Genomic DNA, 13777 nt, shown 5'->3' on the forward strand with positions numbered 1-13777 from the left:
CGGCTTGAGAAGTGACCACATCCAAGCCCTCGGAAGATGGTCTTCTGAAGCTTTCCGCCTTTACTTCACGACGCCTCCAACAACACTGTACGCCCGGAACTGTCAATTCCAGACCAGTCATCCAACTCCGGTCTCATCTTCCATACCACCAGCCCCTCCACCATCCTCATTTGGCCCACCGGGTCATTTGGGCCCCGCCTGCAGCCCTCATGGCGCTGTAGCTCTGTCAAGGAGACCTAAATCACCGTGTTTAAACTGTAGGTGCCCCGTACGGGCCAAAAATATCTCACTCGCGTCTATTCGTAGCAGTGTGGCAATTGGAATAGAAAAGGCTCACACCATTCTGGCTGACAATTCCGCACTCGCCCCCTTGCTTCGAACAGTTTCGCACTTGAACTCCGGGCCATACCAGTTCGGAACCTGTAAGTGCTGACATCTTGTTAGCACCTCTACATGGAATTCGGAGACCCCCAAGTGCCTATCTCAATACTGCGAATACGAACATTCGTACAGGTTTGCAAATTACGAATGTGAACACGAATACGTAAGAATCTTACGGATAAGTATTAGTGCCGACCGCTAAGCTCACATTACTTTAGTCCCATTGTACCATTCCAGCCGTAGCAAGCGTCCACCTAAACTGTCCTTGGAGTGTAAACCCTTTCTTCACCTTATATGCATGCCGCATGCGTGAACTTGATATAGCTAGCCACATTTTTACACCCATCCAAAATGCCTCTTTTCTTTTCAAACAACATTAAGAGCTTTTTCAATACAAGTTCTCGGATATCAAACTAGGGATTGTACCGTTCCAAACTAATTAGGTCGCTTTGAGCAATTGCCCCGACTACTTATCCCATTAGCCGACCTCAACTACGGTGCTCGATAGACGCAACCGGTGTAACATAGGTTCCAATGGTATTTGAGGCAGTTTTGGCTGGCAGAAAAGGGACTGCCCGTAACACCAGCGTCCCAGAATTACTAGCGTTCTCCATATAAATTTGGACCTGGCTGCTACATCCAAGTCCCGTTCGCTGCCTACGCCGCCTTCGCCGCCTTCCTTTCTAATTACCTCTATGCCTAACGCTCGCTTGCTTACTCTCTCTCTCCCCTTTTATACTTCTGATTGTTACTGCTTCTGCTGCTTGAACATCTTAAATCTACTGCCCCAGTTGGTATCTATACTTCGTGATATGTATTAAGAGGGATAGGGGAGATATTGCGTGTGTGAATAGTTTGACTACCACTGGAGGATACTTAGTGTTACTGTACGTAACAGTGTGTTAGTGTTGTGGCCGGTGTGTTGCTAGCATAAGATGTAAAGGATAAAATATAAATAAATATCACATATTGTTAGGTTACATGCTGAACGCCAAGAATGGTCAAGGTCGAATCATTCATATGGGTGGAATGGAATAGCTTCAACGGATGAGGGTGGCAGGGTAGCGAGGTTGCAGCGCTAAGAGGCTTAGTATACTATGTACCGGCCGGGTCTAAGCTTTTATGGGGAACACTAGTAATTTTGGATAGCAGGTAATAAAGGCGGCCTCTAGGACGGTCAGCCTAAATACTATTGAAACCTACGTTGTACCGGTTGCGTCTATCGAGCGCCGTTCTCAACACTTGATTTACAAATTAATTATCCTGGAATTGGCTCCCGTCTAGCACCACCGGCAATGCAATGGAATGCCACGACGGCAAGGCATGTTGTGACACTAAGTACCTTATATAAATTATAGGTCCTGACCCAAGAAAGTAGATACATTTCAACACAAGTTCGCTTACTACTAAGACGCCATTACTTGTTGCTATTCACTCTTCTAAACTTTCAATTTTCTGACTGAATATAATGGCGATAATATCCGAACTCTTCTTGTGGGGCTGGGCTTTGTCTTTTCGGCCGCCGTGAATGCGAACCCCTCATTACTGACGGGTGAGCTTAAAGCTCAACAAGTGGGAGACTGTAAATGATCCTTGGACTACGACTCTGTCATTCATTCAAATGATTTACTGACCATACGCAAGGTATTACTTGGTACTTACCTCAACTTCGAGCTCCTCCAGAGACTTGTAACGACGTTGTCAATATGCATCCAGGGCTTGATTTGACCACCTTTCTCATATTAAACCCTGCCATTCATCCCTACTGCGACAACATGCAAGTCGGCCACAGGGTATGCATTCGAACCATTCAGCAGAATGACTGTACGAAGCTGGCAGAACCAAGTTCACAGCCACAGGAAACTAGCCCAAGTCAGTGGAAAACTAGTACCACTCCGACGCCGCACGAAACCAGCTCCATGGCTTCTCATGGATGGCATTAAGATCTGATAGAATGGGCGAGGTTGCACTAGTGAGAGTTAGATCTATCTAAAAGAAATACAATATCGTTAATCCGGGACTATTTGTTCAGCGAAATTGCACTGTAGTCCTTTCCTCTTATGTTGATCTGCTAGTCCCATTCTGCCTTATAAATCTACATTAGGCTTCATCAGGGCCCACGAATGGGCATCCTGAACGCCGACGCCAAGCGGGAATTTGGCACGCCATGCTGAACAAAGCTCGTGAAAAAGTCTTACATGGCCAACGTCACTGTCAAACTAGCGATCGAGGATAAAGAGGAACTCCCAGAAGAGGCACTAGACGACCCATTGTTGTAGAACGTGTACGGGACATCCTGGCCATTTAGTGCGGGCGGGATACTGAATTCATACGAATACGTCTGATTGAAGAACGCCCGGGTTGATGTAGTCGGTGTTACATTGGAAGATGAGATCCGAGATAGCCAGTGCGGTGCGCTGCACCGAGTCGGTATACCCGTAGGAGCCGTTATACACCGCTGGGTAGAGAACGTCCGTGATGAATTCTGATACATTCTTCGGGGTGTTCGGCGATAGTCTCGCAAACTGAGATATCAGGCTGCTACCGTTCAGGCTATCCGGGGAGGTAAATATGAGTCCTTCATCGGCGTTGTGACCAACCATGATGTTGAGATTGTGGTCGAAGTCACCGCCGAGCAAGAGCTGGCCTGGCAAAGCAGGAACAAATGTCCCGTCTACAGTAGGGCCGTATGTGAACTGTCCCCACTCGGGTTTGGTTGATACTTGGTAAGCATTGGCGGCAATCAACCTAGCTGACGGTAGCTTGTGGGCTTCTTCGATCGTGCTGACGTTCAAGATCCCTAGGAACTGCTGAAGCGTACTCTCTTGCTGCTCCTCGCTGATGACTGGTACCCAGCCGGGGCTCTGCACGATGGCCTGTCTGAATGGGATGGCCCTCGGATGCCTCCGTACGCTGTGATCTGGTGAAGTATGGATCCGCCTCCCGCTGATTCTCCCATGACTATGACTCGGGTCGCATCGCCACCGAATAGGTGTATGGTCTTTTAGACCCAGTCAAGGGCGAAGAGCTGATCGTGTAGTGCTGCATTGGCAGTGCCATTGGATGTGATACTGTCACCACCAAGCCAGCCAAATGCGCCCAGCTAGAATAGGTAAGCTTCGGGCAATTGCGAGAAAACATTATTCAACTCACCCGGTAGTACAAGGCAACATATACGATTCCACCACCTGAAAGCATGCTCCGCTGGATCAACCCAGTAGGATCCGAGCTACTCTTTTCGCCCGCCCACCTCATCTGAACACAATTATCTACGCCATGATCACGCAACGGCTCGTGTTCTTTGCGCTCCATGTTTATTTCGTCCTGGGAAACCAGATACCACTCGATTCGAAGGACAAATGTCTTGCTGAGTCAGATGTCCAGGGCGATGCTAGCTGGAATGTGTGTTGTGCCAAACCACCGTCAATCGGCACAGAGTCGGTTGGCACTTTTCAGTTCAGATACACTTGTGGAAAGTTTTCAAGCGGTCAATATGAGTCCAAAAAGGCGAGCAATGCCCATATATGTGCCCAATACTGTGCGGACGATCCTTAGGCTACAGTAGCCATGTGGAAAAAGAATAGTGCCAGTGGGATGTGTTATCTTGGCCGTGGTGACAAACATACTCTTGCCAGCTCGCCGACCTTCCTTTTGCTCGAAAAAATGGATAAGATCGACAGTCCATCAACACCGCCAGTTCTATCACCAGATTCAAAATGCAAAGGTGCCCTTTCTCTCTGTACAACGGAGTTAGAAGCTGCAAGTGAGAAGCTGCAAAGCATTGGGGCGAAACTCGACGAGACAGCAAGAGCCAACGAGACTTGTCATTCCAAGATAGCCAAAGCCGATAGTGATATCTCGGATTGTCGGACCAAGTCCAAAATCCAGTCTGACGAAGATAAGAAAACAATCGATATTCTGAGGGATCAGCTCAAGGCAATGCCGACGGAACAATGGCACGTGCCACAGGAACTCAACAATAAAATCATTGGCACGAAGATCCACGACATCTGTCCCCAGTTCCACGAACAACTATTCGAAGTCACGGGTGCTCAGAATGTTAAACACAAATGGCGTATCTACTGCAACTCCAAGCTCAAGGGTAGGAGCTGGTCAGTTGGCGCCGAAAATGACAAGTGGAGAACAGGCACCATGGAACCCTATACTTCCTTGTATATCCTTTATGATTTGCGAGAGGCAGCCCGGGCCATTACAGTCGGTTTGAGTTGGATTGAAAAGACACCAGCGAAGGTCGGTTATACAACTTGGTGGCCGCGAAGTACCGGTGGGGGCTATAACCATCTACGAAGATTTACACAGACTAACTGGACAATGGGCCCGGAGGAAAATCCCAGTAATCACACGGTTTTCCTTCGGGTTGATCCCTTTACTTATGGAAGTTAAATGAGCCACCACCTACCAATTGTCGTGTCTCGTTAAGAATCCTCGCAAAAGAAAAAAAGGAATAGAAAAGGTACTGAAAGTTGTTTCTTCCCAAGATTTTATGTTCATCACCAATGCATTGTCTTCAAACGCCATTGCACCTCCTCCGCATTTATTATACCTCATTGTATGGTTGGCTTAACGGATAGGAGAATATCGCCTAAACAAGAGCGCTCAGGAGGTGTCGTAGAAGTTACCTCCAATTTTCGTTGGTGCTACTTTCGCCAATGTGGTCGAGCCTGGGTGCCTGCGGCCTTCTAGCACTTCTCCGGTACTACATGTACCATATCTTGATATGACACTTCCTGTAAAGTCTTCCGAATATTTGTGTCATTCACAGCTAATAACAGGCCAGGTCTCTTTGCCGCCTCGACTTCGAACCCAAACTCCAGCACCTGTTACTCTCTTAGCCCAGAAGGCCCACACCTTGCATCAGCTCTGATATGCTACGCTTTCATGGGTATTGATGCTCTCCACATACGGGGCTACGAGTCGAAGGAGATCTGGTTACGTGACGAGCTATTCTGTTCTGCCATGCTGGAACATTTAAGAATGTCACCAATATTCTCCTCTGGTCTCTCGATGGGGCAGCTGCAGTCAACCCTCACAAGCCTTCAAAGGGCGTTCCAGAACGAAGAAGTCCGGGTTACTGCGGTAATCCCCCAAAGGATAGATGTCAACAGCAGAGCAGAAGTGATAAATTATTACACCCATGCAGTCCTATTACTAGACCCGCTCCTTCTTCCCAGAATCTCCCTGGTTGCGTTGGGATCAAGCCGTCCGCCAACTGCACCATTCGTGATATGGCCACTACCTCTGCAAATGTGTTTACAATATGCGTCCGATCCAAGATCTAGGAGGGCCCGGGATCACTCCGTACCGCAGGGAATGGATGTGGGCCATATCTTCCAATGCATAGCCGTTCCGTACTTGCTGTTCGTGCGCCAGGCATATCTTCAAACGTGTCAGGACAAAGTTTCACTGGAGGAGAGATTCATGGTATTTGATCTAGGGTAAATTAGGAACTGACCTGAAACGACTGCTCTCGCGGCGAGAGATCTGGGGTAGATCCAGTGCTGCGGCCTGCGTCGTCACTTGCTCAGCTGCAACCGGGTCTGACAGAGCTATTCCTCAGACTGTGGCCAGAAGCTCAATTCCTTACTGGTTGATACTGTCCTCGGAGAGACCATGGTCTTACTCGGGGGCCGTCGATGCTCGGCTTCTCTTCGTCGTCGCTGGATGCTGCGATAGCTCACTCGGCCTAGCATGGGACCGGATGATGCCGTCGTCGAGGCTTCGAATCGGACATGGGACAAGAGGTGCAGGGCTGTCAGGATACGGAAGCTAATATAATGACAGTTAACCTTTGGTCGGACAGGATGAAGCCGGGGGAGATAAAAACATGTTGGAACTCTACCATATGCTGATCGAAGGGGACTGAGCCTCCCTGGATTCTTTCTATAATGACAAGCGAAATGGGCATTTCGAGTAAGTGTCCTGAAACAGCAAAGCAGAAACACAATGAGGGTCAGTGGCCTGGACAATCATGCATCCTTGATTTGAGGGCGATGGGAAAGTGCGGGTCGGTCGTGGTGAGTGCCAGTTTGGCATTTGTCCTGCGGCAAGAAAGAGACATTAGCAACATTTTCCGAAGGACAGAGAGCACGACAAGATAAAACCTCAAGTAGATAGCATCTGCACTGATATCAGAAATGTAGCACCGGTCATGGCAATAGGTAAAGGCAACTCACTAAGGTGACTTACAAGACATTGAGCGGCTCGTGATAGAAAATTTGCTTTCCCATACAAGAAGCTGTCAGCACAGGGTGAATACTCTCCAAATTACTGCTTATAAATACTTACGTTGTTAGCTGTTGCTATCCGCTGCATTCTGGCAAGGTCAAAGCGACTGCTTAATGGCTGAATTCGATCTATTATTAATCATCAGTAGGTAGCTTATCAGGGCACCTCATAACTCACTGTATTCGCAGCTTCGATCATCTTTGAGGTTATCCAAGGTCCGTCAAATGGGTTCTTAGAGGAGTGGCGGAGGCGGGCCTGATATTAAGCATCTTCTATGTCAGCACTATTCCAAACGACTGAGCAGCTGCACTCATCTGCTGCTCTCAGACTTCCATATCGAGCGTAGACAACCCGGGGTGATACAACAGGTCAGTTGAATCATAATTGCATGACAATTCGGGGTCAGTCCATACCAAAGAGTAGCCTGCGGAGACAAAAGGCGTCCGACATTTATTGAACCAGAGTGACAAAGGAATGCTTGCGAACGACTGTTCTCCTGGCGAGGGATCGGGTATTTATAGCATTACAGCCAGGAATTCTGCTCGCATCGACGCAATGATCATTATAAATTGTGAGGGAATAAACACAGATGGCTCTCCAATTGCGGCTGGTTCAACGTTCCATCATTGATTCAACACTGCATTCGGAGGCATTGCATTTTATTTTTGGTGATACAGTTTATAAAAACCCTTTTCTCACTGTTGGTATCTAAACAATTCTGAGAATGCCGCAGAAAATGATCGATGGTGTGTTTCAACATTCACCACCATGGGTCCGTATGTTATTGCAATGGCTGTGGCGGCAATAGGCCATGTCATTCATTTCATTTCACTCGCCGATGATGAGCGTGTTACTCTACTCAAAGAAAGCCCCGTCGAAATTATACTAACATTCAGCCATGTTGCATCTCTGGCTACCTACCAGCCCAACCGCAGAATTGGTCATGTTCATTTCAGTGTTGGTATATACCTCATAATATCAGAGTAAGTTTATCAGACCTTTCTAAAAAATGTCAAGCAGATACGAGCTATAATGCAGCATGGTCCTGACATGCGCAGCCCCCGTATCACAACAGTCCCTTGTTCTCCCGCCTGCTTTTGCCAACTTTCCTTTTCTTACATTTTCAGAAGCTCTGGAAATTGGAAACTGACAATTGTACAGTGCCTATAAGATTGCTGTTTGAGTCGGTTGTGACATTGTAAGTATCTGAAGTTACATCCCATCGTTCCATGCTAGGCTTTCGACGGAGATCGAAGTAAGCGGGCTGATTTTATAGGATCACAGCTTTCCACGGCATGTCCTTGGCTTGTCCTTGGCTTGGCCCCCTGTATACAATTATCATTTGGTAAATGCAAATTTCGCTCACACGGGAGAGTTATAACCAAGATTTACAGCCAATTCACCCTCCCTCTCCACTTCCAGGCCCTCGCCATTAGGACCAACGGTATGATTAATTCGGCGATTACAATTCGGATTGGCTGATATTTTGGAATTATAACCCAGCTTGATTCAAAGGATGTATATAGAACCCTTCATTGCACATCACGCAACGAACTGATTGTACACTGCCCACATGGTGCAAACGATAAGCTGGACCTTGATATCGTTAGCTCTCCCATCACGTAGGCTCAAAGCTTCGAAAAAATACCTCAAGGGCAATCATCCATAGCCTCGAAATTGCGTCAAGAATAGCAGCCTCTAGCAATAGAAAGCTCACGCTTGATAGATGATGCAGCCTTTTCCGGCCCTGTGTGGCGCCTTTGGTTAACCACAAGTACCATGCGATCTCAAAATAGTAATACAAATAAAGCAGGAAGAGAGTGATGCAGTGAATTTTATGTAGCAGAAATGCCCCCAAATATGTAACTAATACCTTTGAGATCGTAGAGGCCAAAGCATAAACTCGGAGTGCGATACGTGTTGATCGTTTTGTGAATGGATTTTTGAGCTGCTGAAAACCGATGCGGAGAAACTGAGCCAGTATTAGCTTAGAACTAGCCTTTTTATTAATCTGAGGCGTACAGTTTGTGTGTACGGAATTACTGAAAGAATCCCAAGAAAGATTTGGATCCACATCGATGGCTTCTTGCTCCAGAAAAGCCCTGTCAAAACGGCGGGCAAAAGAAGATAAGACGTACATTACCAAGTCCATCTTAGGAAATGGCCAATCACCTTGGACGACCCACAGAAAGAATAACCTGGTAATCAAAGCAAAGAAGAGTAATGTGAAAAGCATTGGCAGTTCGAAAGCAACGACAAAAGCCATAGATGTGCTACGGTGGTAAGAAGCCGCAGATGGCAAAATTTAGGTTATTAAATACGGTGGCGCTACATTTAATGCAGGAAGGTTTGTATCACTTGAAAAAAATGATAATAGACGCGCAGCCTGCGCCGTCATCTTCATGATATCCCTGGCTACTGTAGATATGTTTCTGATGTATGCAATTGTTCCAGAGACTCAAGGCTGCCGGAACTCGCGGTCCAGGACGCATTAGAGCCCGCCATGGACATCAGCAAATCGTCGATGCTGGTATCGGAATTTGAGATGAGCTCCGACATATCTGTGTCAGCGTCGAGCACTGCTGAGGTACTTGGTATTATACTCAAAGAAGACGGAGTTTCTTCTGAATCCTGAGTTCGTGTGTCGTCGTGTATATTGCCATACCTAGACAAATTGGGTGAATCCATCCACTTGGAAAACTCCCGATCATTCAAGGCTTGCACTTCTTGCTGAGGCGCCATTGCATTCTCTTCGGGAGAGTCTCGAAGCCATGGAAAGTTCGGATCGCGGGAGGTTTGAAATGATCCAAACGTCGCAGGGATGCCGCTCAGGTCGAGGTCATTAGCTGGAGCTATGCGACCAATACAGCTGCTGAAGAACTGAAATGCCCGTCGAGCGGCCTCTGAAGTCCTTCCCAGACAATGCAGCCAAGAAAGACCTTTTTTCGTCCTCGTCCAAACCAGGTCTGACGATTCAACAGAAACTGCCCTTTCACCTGACCTCGTCGGTATTGGACCAATTGAAATATCGAGAAGTAATATTACAGTCGCCTGAGTAAGAACATGTAATAGATCCCACCACTGCAGGACTTCATAACACCAAACCAGGTCTGGCTGATCTGGTAGAAGTGCCATGATAGCCAGGGACGCACGGAGACAGTTGAGAGCAGCTGTATTGGCAAACTGGGAACGAGAAGGCTGTGAGCCGCTTTTCTTTCCAAATGCATGGCTGTTGAGGCAAGGTCGATTAAGCACGATGCGGGCGCTGTAGTAATTCAAGGCGAGGGAAATTTGAAAGGGGGAGCTGATTCTCAGTTGTGGATTACCTTGATTGTCTTGGAAACTGAACGAAGGATGTAAAGTCGATTTCCAGTAATCCACCTTTTTGCTATAAAATTCTATACGGCCTTCGACTCGCGCTCGGCCTGCCCGGGAACTGTCGATCGCATATACTTCACTAGCGATGGTATGGGCGATCAAAGACAGGTCTACCATGTAGAAAAAATAGAGGGATGTGCTGGGAGTTAGCGACTGCAAAAGATCTCTCTGAGAATCCATCTGCTTCTTTCCCAACTCTATGGTCCATCGGTGTGCGTTGGGTGGTGGGTGGATGTCCGGTCCTGCAGATCCCAGACCTGGCCCGAGAAGTGGCGGAGGTGTGGAGCAGAAAGCACTTCCGAGGCAGGAAACTCTCCCGGTCATGACAAAAAGAACATTCTCCAGGCGAAAAATCGACCACCACAGTAGCTTGCGAGCTTCGTCTGATTTCAAATCGTGCTCGCTTGGCTTTTGCTGAAGATTGATCCCTAGCGCGATAGCCGAGCGTACCGCAATGCCAATTATTTTCCATGATCTGAGACAGTGTTAAAAGCCAGAGCAATATAGAAGGGATCCGTCAATTGGAAGGGCACTCTTGAGGAACCCACATCATACCTGTTTATCTGCGATACTACCAGGAAGTAGAACGCGAGCAGGGCTTCGGCCTGTACTTGCTGTAGATCATCATGATCATAGAGAACGCTCTCTGAAAGGCTCAGAGATTTAGCCCTTGCCAAAAAGAGATTCTCATCTGCCTCCTGCTGTAGGTTCTGTTCAGAAAGTCGAGCAATAGCGCACCCGATGGCGAAGATCATATTGAAAATGGCCAACCATTTTCTGCCAGGATTTATAAGCCCCCCGGAGTAGCAGCGGTCGTACTGAGCAATAAAGAGGTCCCGTCGAATGAATGGGAAAGAAATGTCAACCTTCGTCAGATAAATTTGGAATAATTGATCCGCTAGCGATTTTGGTGGCAAGATGAAAGCATTGATTACATTCAAATTTGAGATATTTTGATAATCGAGGTTGTAGTTCATTGATGCAATTGAATCGTCAATTGGAAGCTGGTGCCGTGGGATCATATTTGGAGGGGCTTCTCTGTCACTCTGCTTCGTAGCTTCTGAGTCCAAGCGCTGCATCCACATAACTTCAGAATTCTTCCCCATATGCCCAGTCGCCCTGCTTTTTTCGCTCCGATTAAGGTCCTCCTTCACAACATCAATTGCGTCCAAATAGCCGATCGAGGATGAGGACGAGGCACTGGACGGCCTGTTCTGATGCCCTTCCGAGTTTGCACCACACGGGCTCTGTAGATGCTTTCGTTAGTTTCTTCAAGATTCCAACATCGCTGATTCAAGGAAAATACATACTTTGAGCGCCTTCGCAACTTGGTCAGCGGTAGATACCTCGAGTTCTCCTAAAATATTTCGAAACATCTCCTCGTAGTTCTCAATCTTTCTTTTCATCAATTCTAAGTCTTTTTGCTGTCGAACAGCTTTCGCATCCGAATAAAAACAGTTGTTTAAGCCATGGGCATGACAAAAAGAGCAGGTAGGCCGGTTGCCATCACATTTGATTTTTCGTTGTCGACAAGAGTCGCAAGCCTGGCTGGTTCGTCGCCCACTGCTTTCCCGTCTTTCGCGTCGTAACCGTGGAATAGGAAGCTTATACGGCATCTCCACACGGTAAGTCATATTTAAAGTCGTCAATCTCAGATACAGAAGTAGATTTGGTCGAGAACATGAAACCACAGGTACTGCAAAAGACAATGAAAGCATGACTTGCGCCGCTGTATTTGAAGGTGCGGTTACTCTTGCCCCCATTACGTCATGGTACCTAATACAGTACGATTACATCAGCAGATCTATCCACCGAGCCAATGAGGGCCACCATTTATCAGGATCTCTCAGTATGTGTGTCATCATATGCCCGCAGAGTGAGGGGTGACTCTACAGGTTGCGACAATGCGAAGCCTGGGTGTATCAACAGTGCTGTTCACTGATGATAATATACCTCACTAACACTGGGAGCGAATTGATGAGATACGAGTGCAGATCAAGAACAAAGCCGCACCCCCGGAAATAATTCCTAAAGCGCCTTTACGAAGAAATAGTTGTTACTCTGAGTACAGTATGGATAAAATGGTTTCATTTACGCTGACCCCTTGCTTTGAGTTGAAACCCTGGATTGAGGTACTGTACAAATGTGATAATTATTCAAGCTATGAAGGTACCAGCGATTTGTACCTGCAGTAGCTCACCATGCTACTGCCTAGTGAAGTGGCTGCCTAACACAGGCAGCCACTTCTACAGGCCGATATACACCACGTGACCTAAGATACAACTCAAAGCGAGGGGTCAGCGTAAATGAAACCCATTTATCCATCCATCCAACTGTATACCTCATGAGTAGTTCCCTCACTATAATACGTATAAAAGGAGGTTCTCTTTGTAGTGGATACAAAGCGGAAGTCATCCTTCTCTAACGTTCTGGATCTAGCAAAATGTGTTCGAGGATGAAACCTATCGAATTGAAGCAAGAAGTTCGGACGTTAACCGCGCCTCGTCAAACGGCCGATGCAGTGCAGCATAAATAATGCTTCTCCTACAAATTTCGAGCCAGTTTAGACTGCCTACATGGATATTGCAAGTCCGAACGAACAACTATTATAATGACTCCGTCGCGATTACAAACTCGGATCATGGAGCATCATCAAACAAATTGCCACAGCGACTGACCTAGTAAAAGCTTGAGAACCAAATTGACCCAAAAAAGACTAGTGTGTTTGCTTACAGATGGGAGCATGTACGTTTGAATGGAGTAATTGGTTAATTCTGTCTGAAATAATCAACAATCGCGCAAACAGGAAAACCATTAAGATGGAAAGGGGCTGCTCTAAAGTTGGAAAGGTGCTTTGAAAGTGCTTTAGTCTCAGGCCCCTTTAATTGTACCCTGATGTCTGGGATATTAATTGAGAATTCAAATGAGCATATTACATATGATGCTGCCGGGAGCAGTACAATAAAACGGTGTTATTACTTTCTACCTTGTGACCAGTATCATATTTAGTATAGCAAATATACTTAATATCCAATAGATACTTAACCTTAATTTGAATATCTAATGTTCTCCTCTATTCCACCCAAATACCATGTCTCCAAGAAGGAAAGTATCTTTAATCATACCAAGTGGTAGTCTTTCTTTCATTATTCGGAGCGGTTTCCGAATAACTTTAAACAAAGGACCATCATCAAAAATAAAATACTTCAGCTTCTGAGCCATTCCAATTTGCAACATTTGTGACAGGTACTGTTCCTGGCCGACAAGGATCCACTCTGTGGAACCTCTGCTTAAGGTGATATAGAGCAGTTGGATATTGGGAAATTTCAGTACTGTTTGGATAGCATGCACCTAAGGAGCGATCAGCAAAGTCTGAAAAGGGGTTTATCATAAACAGTTTCTTACTGAAATAGCTTCAAATATTCCAAATCGCAATTCCTCCATTTTAGGAAAGTGTTTCGAAAGTTGATTCAGCGATGCATCATCCAACAGGTGATTGACAAGTGCTCCCTTTGGATCGATTGAGAGGACTTTGAGCGTCGCCGAATGTAGTTTCACTAAAGCATCTAGGAGAAGATCTAGACGCTCTGGCACACATGCAGTATTCGGTGATGTGATACTGAAGGCTTCTAAACCACTAAATGATTGTATGAAGCCCTCTAGCCCATTCATGACGAGGTTCGTAGATAATGTTTTTGGTCGAAGCTCAGCGGCAACTGAAGTCTCCCAGAATGATGAAAAATCGAGAGAATCGACATTCAAACTGGTATTC

At 46.5% G+C, this 13777-nt stretch overlaps 2 protein-coding genes across 2 annotated transcripts; one reads left to right on the plus strand and one right to left on the minus strand.

Moving 5' to 3' along the window:
• Nucleotides 1-2708: 2708 nt before the first annotated feature.
• On the minus strand, nt 2709-3693 carry N7509_008193 (uncharacterized protein; the record flags this gene model as incomplete). Its single annotated transcript, XM_056632830.1, has 3 exons — nt 2709-3257; nt 3392-3484; nt 3535-3693. The coding sequence occupies 3 exons, from the start codon at nt 3691-3693 to the stop codon at nt 2709-2711; spliced, it is 801 nt and encodes a 266-aa protein (XP_056483450.1).
• Nucleotides 3694-4044: 351 nt separating this feature from the next.
• Nucleotides 4045-4785, plus strand: N7509_008194 (uncharacterized protein; the record flags this gene model as incomplete). The annotated part of the gene is made up of 1 exon (XM_056632831.1): nt 4045-4785. The coding sequence occupies one exon, from the start codon at nt 4045-4047 to the stop codon at nt 4783-4785; it is 741 nt and encodes a 246-aa protein (XP_056483451.1).
• Between the last annotated feature and the right edge of the window lie 8992 nt (nt 4786-13777).

This window comes from Penicillium cosmopolitanum (genome assembly GCF_028827165.1).
Source record: "Penicillium cosmopolitanum strain IBT 29677 chromosome Unknown utg000009l:1.0-9042332.0:1.0-9050551.0, whole genome shotgun sequence".
Lineage (NCBI taxonomy): Eukaryota > Fungi > Ascomycota > Eurotiomycetes > Eurotiales > Aspergillaceae > Penicillium > Penicillium cosmopolitanum.